The sequence below is a fragment of the Phocoena phocoena genome, chromosome 19 (assembly GCF_963924675.1).
Source record: "Phocoena phocoena chromosome 19, mPhoPho1.1, whole genome shotgun sequence".
NCBI lineage: Eukaryota > Metazoa > Chordata > Mammalia > Artiodactyla > Phocoenidae > Phocoena > Phocoena phocoena.
The window spans coordinates 10,720,509-10,745,309 of record NC_089237.1 but is presented as its reverse complement, the minus strand read 5'-3'; the positions used below and the strand labels follow the sequence as shown (position 1 = coordinate 10,745,309).

General features: G+C 53.4%; 1 protein-coding gene across 1 annotated transcript; it reads right to left on the bottom strand.

Moving 5' to 3' along the window:
- Positions 1–12: 12 nt before the first annotated feature.
- Positions 13–22,030, bottom strand: CARD14 (caspase recruitment domain family member 14). The gene is made up of 21 exons (XM_065897929.1): positions 22,015–22,030; positions 21,377–21,604; positions 20,002–20,139; positions 18,759–19,084; positions 15,618–15,785; positions 14,512–14,631; positions 13,764–13,889; positions 13,096–13,251; positions 11,938–12,045; positions 11,265–11,406; positions 11,078–11,170; positions 9,372–9,432; positions 8,993–9,182; positions 7,209–7,335; positions 6,797–7,034; positions 5,695–5,758; positions 4,864–4,975; positions 3,806–3,979; positions 1,647–1,768; positions 836–951; positions 13–208 (listed from the first exon to the last, which is right to left on the bottom strand). The coding sequence occupies exons 1-21, from the start codon at positions 22,028–22,030 to the stop codon at positions 13–15; spliced, it is 3,021 nt and encodes a 1,006-aa protein (XP_065754001.1).
- Positions 22,031–24,801: the final 2,771 nt, after the last annotated feature.

Here is a 24,801-nt window from a genome sequence, read left to right as displayed (position 1 = left end):
TCAGCAAGGCCTCTACCCTGTCCACACAACCTTCTTCTGCTCATCTGCAATGGCCAGGGGGACACAGCCGAGCAGGGCATGCAGGTCGCTCCAGCTGTCGGGGGCCAGGCTGCTGTACAGACAGGGCACTTCATCCAGCTCACCCTCCTCTTGCCTGGCAGCCTCCAGGAGCTGGTCCTCTGCGGTGCCGAGCCGCTGCAGAGCCTTCCTGCCAGAGCCGGAGGTGGGAGGGTGGCTCAGGGAGAGCCTTGCACCAGCCTCCCAGCACGGAGCCCCAGAAATCAGCCACCGGCTTGGAATTCTAGGGACCTGGATGGACCGATGATGCAACAGATGCCCCTAGATACAGATGGCCTGCTTCGAGGGGACCCAGTGCCTTGTGAAGAAGATGTGACTGGGGCCCTAGATGACATTGCGCTAATGGGGGTGGTGGGGTGGGGTGGCAGATCTAGCTTATAACCGGTTCTCAAATTATAAAGCGGGCAGCAGGATATCTGAGCTTGTCCCAGCCATGGACCAAGTAGTGTTTTTCAGTCTCTGTCCTTACCTAACACAGACGGACTGTTAACTCTACCCCGGGAAACATGTGGCCTCAGCCGAGGTCAATCAGGTTCTAGGATCTCACCTTACTGTCCTCTGGGTTGCTCCCCGGGGGTGGGCTGCAGGACCTCTATCCTGGATGTTTTAGGGGAACTGCCCTGTGACACTTCCAAGGCTGGCACGAGGTGAGATCCTGGAAACCCCATCACGGGCTCTGGATGTGGTCGCCATGGGCCTTATGGGGAGTTCTGGTGCCCATTCAAACCTCACCACCAGCCCCCAGGGGTACACCTACTTGAATTTCTTTGCCACCTTCTCATTGATGGAGATGTGGATAATGATGGGGAAGATCTCCATCTTGTGCAGGACGCGGACACTGTCCAGCTGGACGTCCAGGAGGGCGTGGGTGTTCTGGGGGGAGAGGGGAGGGAAGTGAGCCTCAGCCTCAGAGGAAGCAAGTGGAGCCCACACCCAGGAGTTAGGCTGAGAGAAGGGAGAGAAGGGTACAGGCAAGGCTGAAGTTTGTAAAGGAGGTGGGGAGAAGAATTCGGGAATGCCCTTTTGTATACGAGGGTGCTGGCCGTACAGTTTTAAAAGTTTCCATCCGTTTGATTTTTTGCCTGGGAAATCTAGAAATCAGAGGCCATCGGGATTGAGGGAGACTGCATAGAGCTCAAATCCTAGGAGCTGGATGGCTCCATCAACCTCTTTGGGGTTGTGAAGGATGGGGGGCCTTTGTGCCTCTGACTCACAGCTGTTCCTGGCTGCTTTGTATCAACACAAAACTTTATAGTTCACAGTGAGCTTCTTTTCATATATTTGTTTGAGTCTTAAAACATGGAGTGTTATCTCCACTTTACTAATTTAGCAAATGTTTATTAAACATCTCCTGCGTTGAGGAAACAGGCTTAGGGAAGTTAAAAGTCCCGCCCGAGGTCACGTGGACACCAAATGGCAGAAACGGGGTTTGGTCTTTCCATGATGGAGCCAGAGACAAGATGAGCACCAACCTGGGGTGTCCAGGGGGCCCTGGAGGTTGGCCTTTCCTTCTCCCACTGCCATTATCTGGAGATGGAGTTCCTCACAGCCCCCACCCCACCCCTTACCTTTCCCATGAGGGACTCGACTGCTCTGCAGGTGACACAGTAGCGACCACCAGGCGCCTCCCTCTCCTGGATGATGTCCCCTCTCTGGCTGGAGGCATCGTACTCCTCCTGGCTCAAGTATGCTGAAGGTGACAGTTGATGGGGATGTCACCCACCCAGCCGCTCCCCCAGGAGCCCATGCTGAACACCTATGGGTCTGCGCCCACGGACCCCCACCAGCTCTGGGGCAAGTTCTTCCTAGGGTGTCCTCTTTACAAACCTGACCCTGCTCTTCCTGCTTGGAAGAGTCCATGCCCTGTACATTCACCCTAAACCATTGGACACAGCAGGTGCCTAGCCAGTGCCAGGATGTGGGTGGATGGATGGAAGGTTGGGTGGAGGGAAGAGTGGAGAGAAAGAAGGAAAGACGGACAAATGTAGATAAACTCTTCTCCCATCACTTCCCAAGCTCCGAACTTACATATGCAACTTCTTACACCCAGAAATCCCTTCAATCCCTTAAATCCGTGGTTCTCAACCAGGAGCAATTTTACCCGCAAGGTGCACTTGGCAATGTCTGGAGACATTTCTGACTGTCACAACTGCTGGGAAGCGGGTGTGCTCCTGGCATCCAATGGGTTGAGGCCCAGGTATGTTGCTTATCTGTGATGCACAGGAGAGCCCACAACAGAGGATGATCCAGCCCTAAATGTCGTGCCCAGGCTGAGAACTTCTGCCCTGTATAAACATGTTAAAACACACCCTGACTTTTCCCTTCTTCCTGAATAGCACCCAGTCTCCCAAGTGAGAACTGCACGTGCCCTCCTGCTAGCCTCCACCCTCCAAAGCATCACCAGATCCTGCAGACAGCTGGCAGACAGCTCTTGGGGCTGCCCTCTTCTCCCCACTGTGGCTTTGCTGTACCACCTCTGGCCCATCCCCTGGCCAAGCCCTTCTCCAGTCTGTCTTCTATTCCACTTTGAAAACGGGCATTCAAAGATCAGGCCTGATCATGTCCCCTTGCCTACCACATAACACGGCACGTCTGGGCACCCGCTGCCCCCTCCATGGTGCCGTCTGTGCCTCGGTGCCTTTGTACACTCTGCTCCCTCATCCTGGACTTCCTGGTTCTGCTCGCAAACTCCTGTCCTGTCTTGCCATCAGACTGCAGCCCCACTCCCACCCCCTCCAAAGAATCCCTCTCTGGATCACTTGTGGAGCTAAGATGGGTCAGTCTAACACGTCTTTAGGTGTCTGTCTCCAGAGGAGCAGAATAGACCCTGAGGGCCTCTTGGACTCTCTATCTCTAGCCCACTGCACAGAGCCTAGCACACAGCAGGTGCTCACTGGAGGAACTGCGTGGGCCATACTTGCTTCTCTCTGTTCCCTCTGTGAACTCCAGGGGAGAAGGACAGGGCCCTATTCACTCTCAGCTTGTAGCCTAACTCTCTGAGGCAGCCACCAACCAGTGATGGGTGGATGGAAGAAAGCCAAGGAGCTAACTCCTGCTCTCCACTCTCCAACCAGCTGAGCCACCTTTCCTGCTGAGCAGGGCCAATGGGACCCAAGATTCCCACTGGCCAGTTCATCTCCATGGCTCTACACTGAGTGGCTTTGGGCAGGTGGATGGAGCCCTTTGGTTGTATGACTCTGGTTAAGTACAAACCTATCTGCCAGCAGAGCTGCACTGGGTGGAATAACATACCCCCCAAATCCATGTTCATCTGAAACCTCAGAACATGACCTTATTTGGAAATAAGGTCTTTGCAGATGTGGTTAGTAAAGATGAGGTCGCACTGGAGTAGGGTGGCCCTAAATCCCACAACTGGCTCCTTGTAAGAACGTAACGTGAAGACAGAGGGACACACAGACAAGGAGGCAGAGATGGGAGTAATGCAGTCACAAGCCACCAGCAGCCACCAGAGCAGGAAAAGGCAGGAAGGACTCCCCCTGGAGCCTTTGGAGGAAGTGCAGCCTGCAAAGACATCCTGACTTCAGACTTCTGGCCTTCAGAACTGTGAGAGTACACATCTCTGCTGTTTTAAGGCCCCCGCCCCGCCAGCTTGTGGTCCTTTGTTTTGGCAGCCCCAGGACACTCCTCTGGTCGTGCCGCCCTCCTGAAAGCAGATACTTCTCCTTGCCACCTGACAGTCAGGTGGGACTCCCAGGAGACAGCGTACCTGCTGGGCACTTCTTATACCCTTGGAGGAGGCACAGCTTCTCCATCAGGATCTTCCCGACCACCCTGGGCACAAAGAGCACTGGCCGGGGCCGGCTGGGCTTGTGGCTGTGCACCAGGGTGTAGGGCACCAGGGTGAAGTAGCTTTCGGCCCAGAAGCACACGGTGGAGGGGTCTGTGGGAGGAAGGAGCCATGAGCGGGCCAGGCGCCAGGCTGCAGCAGCCCCCCACCCCCAGGAAGGCCTGTGTCTGTTTGGCTCGCCACTGCAGCCCTGGCACCTGCAGTAAGTAACACAGGGCACGCTGGGCTCCCACACGATGCACCACGCCCTCCACACCTGCCCTGGCTGATTCCTTTGTGCCTGTTGATTAGATTCCCTGTGCTTCTCTAGGATCAGCTTCATAGGCTGCAGTTTAAAACCTTTTCCTTGTTTGGCACACAGGGAGGATAGAGAAACCATGTTCATCCTTGCAAACAATCTGGAAGCTTCCTGTGTCTTCTCCCTCAGCCTCAAGGGACACATGATCCCAGTCCTTCCCTCCCTCTCTGCTCCCTGATCTCCTCTCCTGGTCATTTAGGTTATATTAGGCACTCAAAACACTTTTCAAGAAGAAAATACGCTCAAAACGATTTACCTTTCTCTAAATTCACTTCTGCTTATCTCATTGCACAGTTTTACCTGCTCAGGGGTCTGTGCTGTGCCGGCCTCTGTCACGGCCTCATGCCCACAGCAGTCACTCAGCAGTTGTCTGAGGGTCCACTGGTTTGTGCAGTGTTGGGCATTTGGAGAGTGTTCAGACTTTAATATTCTAAAAGGACTGCTGTCCAGATGACTGTACCAGTGGCTTCGGACAGTCTTATTGAGGCAGATTACAGAAGTAGGAGTGTCAGTTAAAGGACATTAAAGGTGTGTAGCTCAGCTGCTCTCCAGAAGGGCAGGTAGACGTCAGTTATGGTTCTTAAAGACAGATTCTGGCCTAGATGAGTGGCATCACCCTGACCCAGCTCACCAACCACAGCAGCCTCCAAAGACCCTCCACCAGCTCCACCCGCCTCACCTTCTACCTGGCTTGGGTCCAACTGGCCCCCATCAAAGGATGACCACAGAGGGCTGGCCTTGGTTCTGTCCATACCGACGATGCGGACCAGCTTCTGGGCTCCCCCAGAAGGCTGCTGGACGAGGCAGAAGGGATGTCCCACGGGGCTGGGGGGCTGGCACCACCCCCCCGCTGGCAAATCCAGGGTGGTCCCTGGACTCCCAGGCTGTGCCTGCTGAACAGCCAGCAGGCCCAGGCCCCATGCCAGGGGGTAGGTGACAGAGGGTGGCAGGAGAGGGTCCTCAGGCTGAGCCCCCCAGCCCCCTTCCCGAGTAGGGCATCCGTGGGAAGCAAGAGCGAAGATTAGGGAACCCCCGGCCTGGCCCTGCCATGATCCCGGGGGCTGCCCTAGCGCCTTGCTCAGGGACTGCTGAGTACTCTATATCGGGAGAACCCAACAGTGCCTGGTCTCAGTGGGGAATAAGGATGGGGGCCAGATGGTAGGCAAATGGGGTGATGGAGGGAGCAAGACGGAGAGAGCATACATGACGTATCTGCACGCAGTAGAGGAGCTTGCAGGCTGGGTGGCACGCAGACCCAGGTGAAGGTTTGGAGGGCCCGGGGGAGAAACACGCTGGGTCACCTCCCTCAGGTTAGCAGCCTACACTCTCCACCTGGGACCCTCAGCCAGTACCCACCTGTCTTCCAGCCCACGCCAGGTGGGGCTGGGACCCTCTGGGTGGAAGGAGGGATGATTGGGCCCCTCCCTCCAGATGATGTGAGCTGGGGGAGAGAGGCAGGGCCCACCCAGGTGGGACCCTGCATCTAGGACCTGGGCTGACTGGTCCTCACCTTGCGGGCCATGGTGCTCTGATGAGCCGTGTCCTGGATGAGGGCGATGAGCAGCTGCTGAGCCCTGCGCAGAGGAGGGAGGCCCCGGCCCAGCTGCAGGGAGGGCTGGACAGGAGAGGTGGGTGCCCTGACCAGTGCTCTGGGAGACCCGCACTGCCCCCACTGCGGTTCTCCACCCCAGCAACCATGATAGTCCCCTGGGGTTTTAAAAACCTGCAGAGCCTCAGCCCACCCCTGGAGATGCTAACTGAATTGTCCCGAAGCGGGATCCGGGAGACACTGTGTGAGTGGGGTCGAGGCCACCGCTCCAGAACCTCGCTCCTCCCAGTGTGGCCCGAGGACTTCAACCTGGCATCACCCAGAGAGGGGGTTTGAAATGCAGAGTCTCAGGCCTCTCCCTGCACCTGCTGAGTCTGATCTCCAGGTGACAGAATTTGCCATAAGGCTTGAGAGGAGCCGGACGAGGCACCATGCTTTGTGCCCTATGGTTGATCTAGAACATGGTTCTGAGCAGGGGTGCTGTTGCTCCCAGGGAGGGTGACCAGCTGTCCCATTTGGCCCAGGACTCAGGGGTTCTCCAGGACATGGGACTTTCTGTGCTAAAACCAAGGCAGTCCTGGACACACCAGCATGATGAGTCACCTATCCTCAGGGTGCACTGGCAATGTCTGGAGATTTTTGGTTGTCACAACTAGGGGGGCAGGGGCACTACTGGCATCCAGCAGGTGGAGGCCAAGACGCTGCTCAACATCCTACAGTGCCCAGGAGGGTCCCCCACGACAAACAGTGAGCCAGCCCCAAATGTCAATAGTGCTGAGGATGAGGAACTGGTCCCAAATACTCTAGAATGCTCTAGGACTGAGGTCCATCCCGTTTCACAGAGAAATCCCATCCAAGCAGTGAACTTGGTGGGTAGCACGATGGGGATTCCACTTCTTTGAGGTGCCCCACCCTGTATCCCTGGGCAGTAGAGGGAGCCTCAGGAAGGCTGTTTCTCCTGGGCAGGAGGGGGCCTCCTCACTAAGTGAGGCCAGGCAATGTCCCCCACCGGGGAGCTCCCCAGGCCCTCTCTGGGGTGTGGGAGCCCACAACAGCTGCTCACTGTGCATAGTTGGGGATGGTGCCCTGTTCGGTGCCCTTGGTGCTGTAGGGGCCAACACGGTGGGCATGCCAGCAGCTGCCGCCCTGGAACAGGGTGTCTGTGATGTGCAGGATGTCGTTGCAGTGCACCTGTAGCTCTTCCTCTGCCCGCCTCTCCAGGGCAAGGTTGACCCAGATGTAGAAGGAGTCCCCCGACGTGGCCACTTTGGCCTTTAGGTCCTGGACCAGCTTCTTATAACCTGATCAGAGAGGACATGAGGACAGGTAAGTCCAGGGCTGTGATCCCCCATGAGAACAGTTCTGCCTGGGGGGCCACCACAGACTTGGGGCTCAGCCTGGTTCTGCAGTGGGCTGGGAGCACTGGCATCAGTGGCCTCTGGAGGGGGGGTAGGACAGGACAGGGGAGTGTGTACCCTCCACGTTGACCTTCACAGACAGACAGCAGAAGCCGTTCACCCTCTGGAGAAGTCTGACGGCCCGATCCAGGGTCATGCCCTCCAGGACAGCCTTGTTCAAGGGCTCTGTTGCCTTGTAATCCACCTGAGGGCAAATCATGAGGGTCACCTCTGTTGACCAGGGTTCTGCAGCTGTGATCTGAGTGCAGGCATGTGCCCTGCAGGAGACCCACTCCTTCCCAGACACCCACCCACACCCATCAGAGCCCTGTGTCAGGACATCTTGGTGCAGCGCCTCCTGGTTACACACGTTCCTGCCCCGGATCATGTATTGAGATCGCCACTAGGCACTGAGTGTCTGCTCTCCAACATGCTCCATTCTAGAGCATTCTGGAGCAGAGTTCTCAGCTTGGGACTATTGACATTTGGTGCTGTCCTGGGCCGTCCAGGATGTTTTGTGGCATCTGTGGCCTCCAGCCACCAGATGCCAGGGCACCCCTCGCGCCACCCCTTCCCCAGCTGTGAAATCAACAGGGCTCTCAGCCATTCATTTATTCCCGGTGTTGTTTTGATTTAGGAGAGTAGATATTTTTATAATGAGAAAAAAAATGAGATATGTTTTTAACACTATTAGAACTGAATTGGCCCCATTTGGGTATCAGGACTGTCTCATAAAGGGGATCCGTTGTCTTAACCACAACATGAGCTGATAACTGAGAATCTCACAAGGACTGTTAGAAGTGTGACAAAGGGCTTTCATCTTGGGTGGACTGATGCTTACGTCAGGAGCTCTGTGTGTGATCATTCGAGACACGTGAGAACTCAGCTCAGCACACAGACAGCGAGAGAGAAGCCATGGGGTCCGAGGGAGTCCTGACTGAGGGCTCAGCCCCTCCCTCTCCCTCTCAGCACTTGCCTTCACTGCCTACCCTGGGAGGAATGAGTGACACCTGTTTCGAGAATTTCTTGCTGTTCTTTTTTTTTTTTTTTTTGCGGTACACGGGCCTCTCACTGCTGTGGCCTCTCCAGTTGCAGACAGAGCACAGGCTCCGGACGTGCAGGCTCAGTGGCCATGGCACATGGGCCCAGCCACTCCGTGGCATGTGGGATTTTCCCGGACCGGGGCAGGAACCCGTGTCCCCTGCATCGGCAGGCGGACCCCCAACCACTGAGCCACCAGGGAAGCCCTTTTGCTATTCTTAAATGGCCTGATGTTTAATAATTCTGCTTTTAGGCTACATCAAAGTCACCTCCCTGCCCATATGTTCACTTAATAATAATTCGGTTGTACATTTATGGTTTTTGCAGTTTAATGAATATTTTACAGCAAAAAAAATTTTTAGATGCCCCCAATGGTTAAAATGGTGAATCTTATAATGTGTATTTTAACACATACACAAAAAGTAACGATAAGATCATTACAGTAAAAAAAAAAAAAAAAAAAAAGCCCCACATCAGAATCTTATGTAGCCTTTATCAGAAGATCCCTGGGTCAAGACTGCCGCATCCCCAAAGCCCTCTCAACTGGTGCATAGTCCAGACTACAACAGCTCACAGGCTCACCCTCCAGAGTTCAAGGACGTCAAGGTGGAGAAGGGCGCAGGGTTTTGATGAGAATCACCAGGACTCTCCTCTAAACACGTGTGACACTCTGCTTTACATCAGCCCAAGAAGGAGTGTGGGCCTATCCAATAATACATCTTTGTCAAGTTGAATCTGTGGCTTCCTGGGTTACCTGCCCCTCCCACTGACCCCACCCCTGTGAGGATCCTGGGGGCTCGAGGGGTTGGTGCCACACTCACCATCACAATCTGGGTGCCGGGGCACAAGGCCATCTCGTCTGCTGCGGAGCCCGGGGTGACCCGATGAATGTAGATGCCTGTGAGGTTTCCGCCAATAACGCTTATCTGCTCCAGCGGCGCGTCCCCCTGGAAGGCCAGCACCGTGACCTGGCTCAGGATCTTGCGGGCTGGCCTCCGCCTCACCGGGACACTGTTGCAGAAAGGGAGGGGACAGAGCTCATGCATCCTAGAGCAAGAGGTCGGGCCGGGCCATCTCCCCATCTGCCCCCTCTAGTCCCATGGCTCTGGAATTCTCCTTCCCTGGCCTCAGAAAGGCTGGTAGTGAGGACACAGTCCTCACTCTGCCACCTGCTGGCCCTGGCCCCCGCCCTCTGCTCACCTGGCGGCGAGGTGGAGGCCCCCAGAAGACAGCTGCAGGATGCTCTCGGACTCAGGGAGGTCTAGGAGGAAGCCACGGGCTTAGGCCTCGAGCCAGCCTACCCCTCAAGGTCACCCCCCTTCTGAAGGAGCTTTGGCTCACCCGTGCAACCTCAGTGCCACCACCACAGGCACCCCCTACCTGTTCTGTCTTTTGCTGAGGCTGAACCTTCTCTTGCCCCTCCCTTCCTTGATGCGTAGAACCTTGATTCACCTCCCCTAAAATAGGAGTAGCTGGTGGAGAGCTGCATCTGCCAGAGTTAACCTACATTGTGTCCTTTTGCAATCTTTGAATGAGTTGCTAGCATTTTACAAGATAGGGAATCTGGAATCTGGATTTCTGGCTTCACTTGAGAAATCAAATCTGGCATAACTCTGGGTGTGTATTTCTGTGTGGCAGCCATCGCCGGCACTGGCCATCGGCTGCCTCCTGTCTCCCCAGGCCACGCTGCTGACCAGCTGGCCATGGCAGGCCTCTGAGTTGACAATCTCCTAGGACTAGATGTCCCCAGAGTCTCTCCAAGGCCTGTATTTTATATGTGTCCTGTGAGGCAGATGGCACACCGCCCCCAGCCCGGGTGAGGCTGCCCTTCTCACCTCCTGAGCCTCTCACAAGAACCAGAGGGCCAACAGAGAGCTAAGAGTTGCTGGCTGCAGGCAGCCTGTGCCCAGCTCACAGGCAAACAGCCACTTGTGTTTACATTCAAAGCCAAGTGAAATTATACACTCCTGATGTATTTGAGGTCAATTCCACTAAAGTTATATGAACCAGGACGTTATGCAGAATAATGACAAAAGGCAAAAAAAAAAAAAGAGCAATGACTCTTTCCTGTTCGTGCTCTTACATCCCGGTTGGTTATACCTGGGGTGGATCCTCTCAGTTGATCACTGTTATAAATAAAAATGGCAATGAATTTGCAAAAGGCAAGGTTTCTGGTCATGTGACCCACAGAAAGCCTGGGGCCGTCTGTCCTAAAGGTGCCTCTAGGCAGAACAGCGTGGGGTACGTGCGCCCCTTGGTGGCCGTAGGATGAAATCTAGAGGGTGCTAAGCACCTACTGTGTGCAAGGCCCAAGGCTGGAGGCAGATGTGCAGTGGTGGCAAAGTAAGGAGGCTGCCCGTGAGGGGTCTGTGTCTTGAGAAGGAGGGAGGACCAGTTAAGTGACAAATACGAGGAATAAGCCACAGGAGAAATGGGAATGTCTCAGGTGCCAACACCCAGGAGAAATGTTCCTAGCAGGTGCCTCAGCCAGGAACAGTGAGGATGGAAGCCTGTTGCCCTCTGATATCACTGGGAGGCCCAAGTGTCCATGGGTCGGAGCAGGGAGGGACAGAGAGATGAGGTGTGTGTCTGGAGCTGTCTGAACATTTATGCCAAGCTGGATGTGGAGGTGAATGCAACTCCCTTAGCCTCCAGGTGAAAACAAAAGGACGCCCAGTAAGCACGGCACATCTGGACACTGGTTTGAACGGCCAGGTAGTCTGGATTTTCCTAGAGGCTCAGGGCAGGGCAGTAGTCAAGTTCGCTTCTCTCTGCCCATCCCCTGGACAGAAACTGGGGTGTCTCATCTGCCTCCCTGAAGATCCCTGTCTTCACTTCCCTGCCTGGCTCTGCCAGCCCAGCCCAGGGGTGGTGGGTGGCTTCAGAGGTTGGGGGGGTATGCTCACCTGCCCTGTCTACAATCTCGTAATCCAAATCTGCATCACCCTTCTTAGCACCCAGGGAGCCTCCCTGGTCCACCTCCAGGGTTTGGGGGCAGCCATTGAAAAACATAAGAAGAAGATGGAAGCCAATGTCCCAGTGAGCTGCCAGGGGGCTGGAGTCATCCGATCCCTTTACCAGCCCCTCTCTACCTGAAAGACGAGGGGTCTTCCCAGAAGTCCTCTGTGGCCCGCTTGTACAGGGACTGCTGGCTGGGAGGCACAGGGCTGCTGGAGTGGAAGCTATCCACCAGCTCTCGGCTGGACGTGGCGCTCAGGTCAGACCAGAGCTGAGACTGGAGGAGGACGGGGCAGAAGTCACCACGGGGCTCTCACAGGGATGCCCGGGACACCTCTCCTGCTGCCATACTGTGTAAAGAGTATAATGATGATAAACCACAGCCTCCCACTGACAGGGCAGAGGAGGCAAGAGGGAAGGGAGGGAGGAGCAAAGAGCCAGGCCACATTAATTGAGCACCTACTATGCGCTGGGCACTCTATTACCTACCTTCTATATTTTATATTGCTTAGTTCTTACGATAAATCTATACGGTGGGTAGCATTGTCCCACTTTACATATAAAGCAACTGAGCCCCAGAGAGGCCAAATTACTGGCTAGTGAGGGTCACATGCTGACGGGGTGTAAACATGCAAGATGCAGAGTGTGGCATTGGAGTATGCAGGTGAAATGTGTAGATCCAGGTGTAGCCCCTCGGTTCACTTAATAAGCATTTCTGTAGCATCTGCTATGTGCCAGGCCCTCTTCTGTCCCGATAGACATGGGTGCACCTGGTCTGGCCCCAGCAGTGGCAGAGGAACTGGCATACCTCAGAGGAGCTGCCGTCACTGTCGTCCCACGGGCAGAGGGCAAACATGCGCACCAGCCGCTGCTTCCTCTTCGGACAGGGCTCCCTGACTCCCGCCTCCTGCTTGGGCTGCCAAAGACCCAGATAGGCTGGTTAATTCAGGAAACGTCCTTTGGTTGCTCTTGGGGTTTCTACCAAGTCCCAACCCCTGTCTCCAGCCTCCCGAGTGGTTTCCTTTCATTGGCTTCAAGGCAAAACATTTATGTCCCCTCCTCCCAGCCTGGGACACCCAGCACTGTGGGAACTGGCCACCAAGGGGACACGCAGCAACCAGCTTGGTGACTGCATTTTATTCCTTTTGGATAATATCTGTTATTCTTTCCTGGTTATACAAAAAATACATACTATATGTATAATATATCTAAACATACTCCACAAAGAATATTGGTGGGGAGGAACAGGCTGATTAGAGAAGAAAATAAAATTGACCCGTCCTCCCACACTCAGAAATAGAACAGCTAGCAGTTTGCTGTCTGTCCATCAGTCTTTTTTCTATACATATGTATATTTTTTGAAGATGTTTGATGTGGTAAGTGGGTAGGAAGGAAGGGCTAGGGCCCCTGCATAGGGAGGGGAGGGTCTGATTGTGCCTCACGCAGGTCCCTGGGCACCTCTGAAGAGTCTCGCCCACCCACCAGGGTGCCTTGGAGCTGGAGCTGCTGGCAAGACCATAATTAGAGGTTTTACAGTAATTTTAGTTCTTTGAGAACATAGCTCCCTCCGTGTCTATCACTCAGCTCTCAGACAGTTGACTTTCAAGCATCCCAGGAAGGCATCGTCCACCAGAGCAAGTGGCTGCCTGCACAGCTTCATATGCTGCCTTCTTTCTTCATCAAACACCACACATTACAGACTCCAGAACCTTCCACTAAGCTACCCCTTCTATGACGTGCATAGTATTACCATAAAAGGAGATGCAGAAGGAGACTCAGCCTGCCCAGCTGGGTACCTTCAACCTCTGACCACACTGTCTGCTCACGGGAGCCAGCGTGGTGGATGGAGCTGAATCCGGTGGTGCCAGCAGGGCCCGCGTGGCTGGCTCGGTCCCACCCCGAGCACACCCTGCATCCCCCCCCCACCCCCCCCCACCCCCCTCACCTGAGCAGCAGCAGAGCTCACCCCTGGCAGCGACTCGGCCTGCACTTGTAGCCGCTGGACCTGCTGGCGCAATTCGCAGACCTGGTCTGTCAGCTCAAACACCTTCCTGCGGAGTGCGTCCTTCTCTGCCAGGTTCTGAGAAATCTCCATCTGGGATCCATCCCTTGCTGAGTAGGCCTGCGAGCCGAGATAGAGCGGATCGACGCCCATAGGATAAAGAGGCTGTGCCGCCACCACGCAGAAGTCCAGCTAGAGAAAGCCCCCCATTTCTGGCCGGCGGTTATCCTGGACTTTCCCTGTGCGCACCATGCACAGCTCATTCTGCAGCTTAGCACCATTTACAGTTCACGTAAATGTGTGTAGTTCTAGTAACACCCAATAGGTGGGGTGCACACAAACACCCCCTGTTAGAAATGCAGGAGGGAGGACGCTGTACAGCAGGCATGGCAGGAGATGACAGTCAAGGGGAGTCAAGAAACCTCCCAGGGACTGGGAGAGACACCCCGAGTCTGGAACCTGCTGCCGTCGAGGGCGGGTGACCCCGCCAGCCAGCCCTCGGCCACACCCAGAGGGGCGGGGCCTTCCCGAGCCTCCCGAGCCTCCCGACCTCCCGAGACTCCGCCGGCGCAGCACTGTTCTGGGAGCCCCTCAGCCCGTCACCCTGGCGGCCCCTTGCCTCTCCCGGGTACCTGGTCCCGCTCCTTCTGCAGCTCGACCACTTGGCTCTGCAGGACGTTCATCTTCTCCTTGTAGATTTCGCAGTCCACCTTGGTTTTCTGGAACTGGAGCAGGGTCTGCTCCTTCTCTTCCCAGTACTGAACAGAGGGGGACAAACATGGCCCGTGAAGGTCAGCGGCTGTGAGGGCGGGGCTGAGGATGGGTGGTGGGGGAGCCTCGAGGAGAGGGAGGGAGGTGGTTCTAGAGGGGAAATAAGGTAAATTCACGCTCATTTCTTAAGTGCTGGATTCCACGTGCATCTACAGAGTTGCTGTGTTGATTATATTTTAATTTGGTCATCAAAATATGCATGGGTGCTGCATGTCTATTTGTGTTTTGTTTATTCCATGTCCCAAAATGCATAAATATTTTCCCTCTATCTGCCTCATTCTCTTCCACTGTCTCCTTTCTCTCATCCTCCCCTTGCCTTTTATAGCAACTAAAGAAATCCCTGGCTCTCACCCTGGGGCCCCTATGCACTAGAAATCACTCTGTGTTCTAATCACTTGTTTGCCTGACATGTTTTCTCCCCACCCCACAAAGTAGACATGACCTCTAGTCTTTGACTGTGAGTTGGTGCCCAATCTAGTTTTGACAAAGGAATCAACGAACAGGCCCATGCATTCGTTAGGCAAAGCTGGTCTTAAGCTCAGTGTGGATTAAAGAATCTCCTTCCTCACCCAGGCAGCCCGGCCCCTAAACACGGCCCAGAAGGGTCACCTGCTTTCGCTGTCTCCCAGCGGCCATGGCCCGCTCCCTCAGAGAGTGGATACGGTTCACCAGCTCCTGCCTGCTCTCCAGGGCCTCATCCAGGTTCTGCTCCAGAATGTCCTTCTCCGCCTGGTGCAAAGAGAGGTCAGCCCAGGGACCCTGACCTCCCCAAAGGCCTGCCCCTGGGGAAGCATCCCCATCATCTCGTCCCAAGGATAGGAGGCAGGAAGCTTCAAGGATGGTGTGTGGGCAGATTTAGCCTTATTACTGCACATCAGGCAGGAAAAAAGGCAAGGTCAGCAATTAAAATGGAGAACATGCATTTCAGCTCCAAGTGTGCATGGCTAGGAAACAAAGTACAGGAAGCTGAAAGCCTCTGAGGGTAGCATAGCACCTCCACTGTTTAGGTAGCTTCAGGCTGCCCCTTCAACAAATCCACAAGCAGAACTTCCAGGAGGCGGAACACCAACGGGTGGGTCATTCCCTGCTCGCGCTCACTTTTATGAGTGATGGCACAGTTCAGGCCATGGGGTGGCAGTGCCAGGCGGCGGCCTGCCCCACACCCCTGAATGTCTATTGAAGGACTAGTTCAAAAAATAGATATTTATTGATCGAAAGGGATTGGAGAGGAGAGGCAGAGGGCTTGCATAATTCCAGGGCTTTGGCATCACTAACTTCTCTGCATCCTACCATTCCCCACTCCCTCATGCCTGCGTGGGCAGGGCGCCAGAATATTTTGCAGGCAGAAACATTGCCCTGCTCCCACAACCTTAAGCTAATCCCATCATTTATAATCAGCCTCATCTATTCCAAACAACAGGGCAGCAGCAAAACAGCTGAGTAAGACTTTCGAATATGTGTGCAACTGCTATCACTTCTGCTAACATTTGGGGGCTGGGAAGAGTGGGAAGGAGGGATGCGAGAAGGAGCCATGGAGATGAGTCACTAGGTTTCATCTCACCCAGGTCTTAGCCACACCTCAATAGAACCACTTGTCAGAAATCCCACAGTCTGGAGGCCACAGGCCAAGGTCAAGGACACTCCCCGCTGGCCACCAGGGAAGGAAGCTGAATCTTGTGGGGACCAGGGCAGGAAGCTGAGGCACCAGGACCCACCAGGCTGAAGGTCAGGGAGCGGAGCCTCTCATTCTCCTCCTTCAGGTGGCTCAGCTCCTCATCTCCAGGCTCCAGCTCATTCGTCATCTTCAGGGACCGCTCTCGAAATTCCCGCTCACAGGAAGAAGACATCTTCTCTCGCTGCAGCTCTTGCTTCATCAGATACAGCTGCCAGGATGGAGATCAAGGGGGAGAATGTAACTGCTGTTTCTCCACGAGACCAGGAGCCAGCTGTGGTTCTCAACGTTTCTCCTTAAGGATGATGCTGTTCATACTCGAAGAGGTCCCTCTCCGGAGATTTCAAAATCCGTTAAAGGATTTTACCTAATGAATAGTTCCAGTCCCGGCGGGACGGGAAAGGCATTTTAGCTTTATTTTATAGATGAGGTGTAGGGGTTAAATCACTGGGCTGGGGTCTCCAGGGACAGAACAAGGAGCCCTGGCCACTAGCTCTTGGATCTGACAGCCAGCACAGCCGGGAATGAATGTCCAGTAAGCCTCCTCCAGCATGGCCCTGCTTCTCTGCCTTTCCATATTCTGCTAAACACGTCAGATGAAGGGAAATTGGATTCATAAAAATCAGTAAGTAAAAAAGAGGAAAGTCAAGTCAAATAGAGCAGAGATGCCTGGGAATACAGGACCTGGTCTATTCAGACACACTTGAACTCTGTGTGCTAGTATGAGCCGCCTGCCACCCAGTGGGCTGCATGTCCAGGGCTATGAGCTCTGTAAACGACCTGGCCAGGTCCTGCTGGCCTCGGTCCTGCTGGGTAGTGGTCCAAGAGAAACTTGCACCTCGAGCTGATGGGCCTGGCCTCTCCCTGTCTCAGGTGTGGTGTCCCTGGGAAGAGGGGAGTTTCCCCGTAAGGCAAACCCAGGAGGTCTGGATGTCAGGGTGGAGTTCAGCACTCACTCCAGGGTTGGGGTCAAGCAGAGAAGGAAGAACCTTTGGGCTTGGACTTTTTACCTCTGCCATCTAGTGAGCAAACTTTCCATAAGCAATTACCAAGTTCCTGCTATGGGCTAATAACTAGGTTAGGCATATCATATTCTCCAGATTCAAGAAGTAAAATTAAATCATTAAGATCTGGAAGGAGGAGACCTAAAACTGAAAGTAAACCAAACACATGAACCTAATTATATTTCAAGCTAATACCGTAACCACATGAAGGGAGAGAGAGAAGGGGGTGAGGCAGAGGCAGAGAAAGAGAAGATGGAAGGCAGCCACAATAACTTACGAACACAGTATTTAACTACAGACCCTCAGCCTTGGGCAGGGTTGGACGGTGGCAGGGAGAGAATTACAAATCCTAGTCTAGTCCATTGTACTGGTACAGGCAAAGCAATTCTGAATCTATTTCAGATGTACTACAGGACTGAGCAAGAGAGGAATGTGTTAAAGTGGGAGCTAGGGTTCTCACTGAGGAAAGAGCACACAGTGTGGAGTGGGGCACAGCAAGAAGAAACCCTGGGGCATCTACTGGAATTAGAGGTTTGGGCGTGAACTTATGATTTCTAAAACATGTGCATGTACGTGTATATGCATACTTGCGTGCATATTTGTATGTGTATGTATACTTTTGTATCTATGTGCACGTTTCCTAGCCCTGTCCACTGAAAGGGCTGAGAAGCAAAGACACCCCAGTAGCAATGAGCACACTGGATCTTGGTCTCTAAAAGGAACTGGGCTCCTTGGAGAGGTGGCTGACCCTGGAGCTGAGGCAGTGTGGGTACGAGATGATCCTGGAATATCTTGTGATGATGCAAAGAAAGTCCATGCTAAGAAAACGTGGGGGCATGTCCCAGGACACAGAGCAGATTGATGGGGCTCCCACAGCCAAATCTAGGACACTTTGAGCACCAAACTCGCTTAGGACAATGATATGTTTTAGATCACTGGAAATAGGAATCCACATGTCTATGCCAATAACAGATGCATAAGTGGGGAAAAGGAAAGGCTCCTTCTCACAGCCAGGATGCCGAGGGTAAACTGGTCACTGGAGAAAGCACTGGAGATGGGATGGGACTTAGCATTCTGCAGCCACTAGAGTAAAGACATGCTCAAGCAAGAATCCCCGGTGAGGCTAAGTCCAGAGGGGAGTGTCGACAAGGAGCAGGGGTGCTTGCTGGCCTCAGAACGCCTCCCCCGACCCCTGGATTGCTTACTAGCTGCAGGGAGTAATAGTATGACTGGCGATTTTGGTACAATACCTGATCCTGATCTGGATCCTGGACTGGAGGGAAAATGCCATCAAGGATGTAATTTAGGTCAATTGATAAAACTGGAACACGTACAGTAGATTAGATTAAAGGCTTGTATCAATGTAATTTCATGAAGTTGATAACTGTACTTCGGTTATATAAGAGAATATCTTATTTTTAGGAAATAGTCCCTGAAATGTTTAGGTGTAAAGGGCTATGATGTACGCAACTCAAGTGGTTCAGGAAAAAGTGTGTGTATGTGTGGAGAGAGAGAGACAGAGAGAGAGAGCACAAGTGATAAAGTAAGGGTATGTGGGAGTCCTTTGTATTTTTATGTGTATATTTTTGGGCAAATTAGAAATTCTTTCTAAATAAAGTTTAAAAAACTAAAATCAAACAGTGCCACAGTTAAAAGCAAAAGCAAATGCCAAATGACAAGGAATGAATATCCTCCATAAAGAACTCTTGCAGGCCAATAAGAAGATGATTATCCCCAACAGAAAAATGAGTGAAAGACTGCTGGGGTCTAAGGGGGCCTAAATAACAGCACTCCTGTTCTCCCACCTGAATCCAGCACCAGCTAAGAAAGACAAAGGAGGGGCTGATAGAGGTCCACTGTCCCCATGGTTACTGACACTGCCAGAGGGGGGTGGGGCCTGGGTGGGTCCACCACTCCCAGAATAGCCAGATGGGCCCCTAGACACAGGCAGGCGGGGTCCACATGGTGGGCACTTCACAGACCAGGCAGTTACAGGGCAGGGCAGGCTCGAGGCCACATAGCCTATGCAAGGGGGCCCTGGTGGAGGAGAAAGGTCAGCTTCCTGCAGGGGCGTCACAGGGAGTGGGGGTGGGAGTTCCAGGAGATGGACCAGTGAGTGCAGAGGCACGGGGTGGGGAGCAGCAGGTCAGGATGGGCATCCCGAGCGGCATCCCCGATACCTCTTCTTGCAGGCCGCGGCAGCGCATGGTGGCCAGATCCTTCTCCTGCAGCGCGTTGCTGTAGTGCAGCGAGAGACTCAGCATCTTGTCCTTCAGTTTCAGCACCTTGTGGAAGTGGGCACTGACCTCGTGGTTCATGCGGCCGTGGTCGGCCTCCAGCTGGCACAAGCCCTCCGCACGGGCCTCGGCCTGGCCCAGCTGCTCCTGCAGCTGCTGGCACTGCCGCAGCAGTGCCTCCTTCTGCCCCTTCTCCTGGCTCAGCTCTTCCTGCAGGCTGCCGATGGCCCCGGCCAGGCACTCGGTCAGCTTGGACGTCTCCATGAGCCCTGCGGGACGGGGCAGTGGGCCCAGGGGCTCTTCATCCTCCAGGGTCTTTCTTCCTGTGCCCAGACTCTCAAGAAGGAACCCCCACCCTAATCTGTTGGTCGCCTTAAACGCTTCCAGGGTCAATAGGACTGAATATTTTGGTGAAATAAAGTGTGACAGGCGATTTTGGTACTAGGACTACCCATTCTTGGCTTCCCTGTGGGACCCTGCTGTTCAGACCCAACTTCCCCCCAGCCGTGCTCGATGCTCATTCTCATGTCATCCTAAGGAAAACATAGCAAAGAATCTGTATAACAGAACTCTGAATCACATAAATATGGACTGTGACGCCAAACAGGCAGAAACGTTTTCTTAGCCACAGTTTTGAGTGATGTTGCCTGCTCCTTTGAATACCTAAATCTTTCAACAGCTCCTCCAGAGAAGCCTAAAATTACTCAATTAATAAACATGGCCTCATCTCCCACCCAGCCTGTGTAAACCTTTACTTAGCAGCTCCTCTCCTTTTCCCCTCTGGCGGCCCCTCCTGAGAGCCAGAGCCAGGTGGGACAGGGTGGGACTGGGCTCCCCTCCACCTCAAGTACCAAGTAAAGGTTTTCTAGGAAATGACACACTTCCTCTTTGCCTGCACCTCTCAAACGCAGAGTCCATGACCTGTGAGGGTTCTTCTCTTGGTGTTGGATAGTTAGGGACAAACCGTTTCTTTTAGAACCCAAGTTCATGGGCTCTGCCCACCCACCCCCACTATGGTTAGTGTGTGTGTAGGGGGTCTCCTCACCCCCAGAGTGCGGGGTTGGGGGGGTGCAGAGCACAGGGACAGGAATGTCAGCTTGAAGGGAGCAGGGAAATGTCTGGAACGGCCTGCAGTCAAGGTGGGACACCCCCTCACCCTGGGTTACATCAAAGACCCAGCTCTCACCACTGAAGTTTGTGAAGTCTACGCTGGGCTGTAGCCCGGTGACCAGGGTGTAGACGTCAGGGTTGTGGAATTTCAGGCTCTCCAGGAAGGCGATGGCCCCATTCTTCCCTCGAGTCTTCAGCAAATCCAGCAAGTGCCCTTTGGAGAGAGAACAGTCTTAGCTGACCAGGTGTTAGGCGGGCTTCGCATGAGGGGAGCAGGGTGCAGGGAGGGGAATCCTTGCACATCTAGGAATCAGGAGGTCAAAGCAGTTTTCCAGGGCCCCCGGGGTGGGGTCCTCACTGCTCCATTTATTCCCATGATGGTGGTCAGTGTCGAGAAGGGCCAGGCTGATATTAATTGAGGAACTGCTACAGCGCACGTGCTAAGAGCTGGGGATAAAAGACGCAGGAGGATGATCTTTGCTCTCAAGACTTCCCAGGTTTGTTGGTGGACACACGCAGACACATGTATACAAAGCAGGTTGGGGGAAGCGCCCCAGGGCCTGGGTCCCAGAGAAACTTGGGCCTTCCCAGCCCACCCAGATCCCATCACTCTCAGCTTGAATTAGTGGCTTGGATTCATTTCTCCTTTAATGGTCATAAGGCAACAGGCACAAATAGTGTCATGTTGATAGCTACCAGTTACTACTTGCTTTCCATGACCCAGGCTTTGAGATGAGTATCTGATAAGTTGTAACCCATTCAATTCTCCTAACAACCTTATGTGATGAAACTATTAGCTTCCCTGTTTTTGAACGAATAAACACAGCTAATCAGACAATCAGAATCAGCTCCAAAGACATCTAGAGTGGGTTGAGTCATGGGTCCCAAAGTTATGTCCACTAGGAACCTACCAACGGGACCTTTTCTGGAAAAGGCTTTGCAGATGTAATTAAAGTAAGGATCTCAAGATGAGATCCTCCTGGGTTATCCAGGTGGGCCCTAAATCCAATCACAAGTGCCCTTATAGGAGACAGAAGAGGAGAAGATGCAAAGAAGAAGGCCACGTGAAAATAGAGGCAGAGATTGGAGTGATGTGGCCACAAATCAAGGTTGCTGGGACCACCAGAAGCAGAAAGAGGCAAGAAATTTTCTCCCCTAGAGCCTTCAGAGGGAGCACAGCCCTGCTGACACCTTGATTTCAGACTTTTGGCCTCCAAACTGTGAGAGAAGACATTTCTGCTGTTTTAAGCCAGCTGGTTTGTGATCATTTGTTGTGGCAGCTCTGGGACACTAATACAGTCCCCATGACTGGACCTCAGGTCCCCTTGGTGTTGTTCCTTAAAGTCCTGCACTACTTGCCCTCACACGGGCCTTCCCGGCGCAACCTGCACTGAGCAGGCTCTGCAGAAGGGGCCTGCTGGGGCCACGGTGGCCGGGATGCAGGTCCTCACCAACTCTCATGGCCGTGTTTGTGAACCTGGGGCTGTGCAGCACCTCCTCCTCGTCCAGCTGGTCCAGCACCTTTGCCTGGCGCAGGTAGGGGGTGAGGCGACTGGGGCAGATGCTGCGCCCAATCCTGCAGCGGTGGTCCTCCATCATCTCCCACAGCATCTCCTCGTCCAGGGCGGTCAGCGAGGAGTCCGTGTGGCACAGCTCTGCCGTGGCTGGGCCTGAGCATCCTGGATGGGAAGAGCAGCCATGGAGAGCTGGGATCAGGGTCACAGCTTCCTGTACAGGAAGGTTTGTACATCCTTTGTACAGCACCTTTGTACAGGTGCTCCTGTGGGCAGGCATTAGGTCATTTCGCCTTTTTCTCCAACACACTGCCGCAGTGACCATCCTTGTGCATTATCTTGGGCACAGCTGGGAGCATTTCTCTCAGACTCGTAAATTCCTATGATTTGGTTCTTTTCATCTGGAATGACAAGCTGGACTGGCTGGAGTCAAATACCTCTTGAAGAGGTCTGTACACGAAAAATGCTTGAAAACCAGAGCAAATCAACCCTTGTAAACTAAGAAAAAGGAGATGGTCCCCATGAACAGCCCCCCACAATCCACGCGAGGGGCCCAGTCTTTAGCAAGGACTCACCAAAAGCCGCTAACATTCGTTTTCGCAGGCACTCCTCGCAGTGGGATGCGATCCCGTGTTCTCTCCGAGGCCAGGTGTGGTGCTGGCAGGGTGGGGCTGGATGGGAAGAACCCGAAAACCAGTGCTAAGATGATCTCATATCTATTTCAAGCCATGTGACTTGTACCAAAACTCAAAGATTGGGCACCAAAGACTAATGTAAGGGGGAAAAAAAGAAAAGCAAACTCTGATCCAGGAAATAATTGGACAGATCTTTGACCCCTACCGTTTACTCAGTAACTATAAAAGCATCCTTGGGACCTGAAAGCAGGTTTCTAGAAGGAAACTGAACTTTGAACCCTGGAATACCAAGGAGAGTGGGCAGGTGCAATAGCTACCCAGTGTGTCTTGGTCACCATGGGGCCAGATTCACTGACACCCTTCCCCTAAGTCTTGTACTCAGAGAGATGGATCAGCCAGCAGGGGTGTGGGTGGGAAAGGGCCCAGGGGTCTCACTGGCTGAGGGAGGAGGGGGAGCAAGCTGAGGACAGGAGTTCCTGGTCTCTTCAGGGAACAGTCGATGGATGCTCATGAATCAGGACTTTATAGGCTGAATTGTGTCCCCTTAAAAAATATGCTGAAGTCCTCACCCCCAGTACCTGTGAATGTGACTTTGTTTGGAGACAGGATCATTGCAGATGTGATCAAGATAAGGTCATTAGGGTGGGGCCTTGAATTCCATATGACTAGTGACTTTATAAGAAGAGAAGAGGCCCAGAGACAGACACACAGGGAGAAGCCATGTGACAACCGAGTCAGAGATCGGAGCAGTGCTCATAGAAGCCAGGGGACGCCAAGGATTGCCAGCAACACCCAAGGCTTGGAGAAGGGCATGGAACAGATTCTCCCTTACACCTTCAGAGGGAGACTGGACCTGCTGGCACCTGGATTTTGGATTTCTAGCTTTCAGAACTCAGGGCAAATAAATTTTTGTTGTGGTAATGTATTATGTCAGCCCTGGGAAATTAAAACATGGGGCAAAGGGGATTTGGAAACTTGCCCAAGTCCTGGAGTGCCCAGCCACATCCGAGCTGTCAACCACACACTTGAATGGAAGGCTCTCAAGCTCCTGGGATCTCTACCCAGTAAATGTTCGCATCACTGGGGTGTGGCCCTCCAAATCAGGATGACCTTCCACCTTGCATCAGGACCAGCTGTACAATCCACAGAGCCCAGTACAAAGTGAAAATATGGGACCCTTGTTTAAAAAGTATCCAGAATTTCTAGACAGTGACAGCAGAGCATTAAACCAAGTGCGGGGCCCTGGGGACAGGTTACACCTATGAAGCTGGCCCTGCTTTGCATGATCAAGGGGTCTCCAGGCCCCCACTACCTAATTTATGCCTAAATCCCTGTCTTGACCAAGTGATTCTTTTGTGATGATCATTGCCCTTCTGTGAGGTTCTCTTTTAAATACCCCTGGGGGAATAAACATTCACTCCTGGCACCTAGGTGTGAGTGGGCTTGTCAAGAGGTGGAGGGCCAGATGGGACCCGCTTTCTCCATGGCTGCCAGGCTGGTGGCTTGGGGGCCAGGACAGGATTCTAACTGGTCAACCTTCATAGCAGAGGATTTTAACTGGTCAACCACCCAAGGACCCAGGACAGAGGATGAACCCCAGGAGCAGCCCTTCCAAGCCCCGTCCAGCCCTGCCTGGTGAAGGCCATGGTCTTTGCTTTCTCAGGCCCTGCCTGTCCTTCTGGAAACCGGTGGGGCAGCAATAAGATCTCAGGTGCCCAGCCCCAGTGCATGGCCAAGGAGGCCGGGCCTGCCGGCACCTGATGGCCCAGCGCCCCCAGCCAAGATCCATCCCCTGCCCAGGAGGCCCTGAGTGGAGCTGAGTGCTTTTGCCGTTGGGCAGCTTTGCATTCCCTCCTGGCCTCCTCTGTTCCATCCCTACACTCACTCATCCCAGCATCCTGTTCCCCTCAGCTGATCCCATGACCCCCAGGAATGCGTTGCCACGTGTGCCGAGGCATCTAGGGGTTCCCCTTGCGCCTTCTCAGAGGACAACCTCGTGAGTGAAGCCACTCCTGCCACATCCAGCTCAAAGGTTCTGGGTCAGATTCTACACATAGAACCAGTCCAAATGGGAAAGGTGCTGAATGAAGCAGACTCACAGAGTCTCTCTTCCCCAGTGCCTCACAAAATGAGCCAAAAAAATGTAAAGAAAAAAAAAAAAGAAGAAGAAGAAGCGGCAGCAGCCACAAAATAGGAACAATAAACAAGTTTTTCCCCCAAACTTTGAGAAATATCATAATATCAGACGAGCCCCGCAATGGGTGGAGTGGTGTCAAGGGGCTCGGGGCTGCCCGTGACAAAACCAGGCCTCAACGGAGGCATGTCGATTTTAAATAAAGCCTCTCGGGGCTTCCCTGGTGGCGCAGTGGTTGAGAGTCCGCCTGCCAATGCAGGGGACACGGGTTCGTGCCCCGGTCCGGGAAGATCCCACATGCCGCGGAGCGGCTGGGCCCATGACCCATGGCCGCTGAGCCTGTGTGTCCGGAGCCTGTGCTCCGCAACAGGAGAGGCCACAACAGTGAGAGGCCCACGTACCACAAAAAAAAAAAAATAAAAAAAAAAATAAAAAATAAAAATAAAAAAATAAAATAAATAAAGCCTCTACCTTGTCGTGGTTATCATAATCTCTTAACCTTAGTGGGACTTTTTAGGGAAGTAATGGTTCTTGGAGTTGAGAGACACTTATACTGCATTCAACTATTTCATCATAATTTAATTTTAAATGTA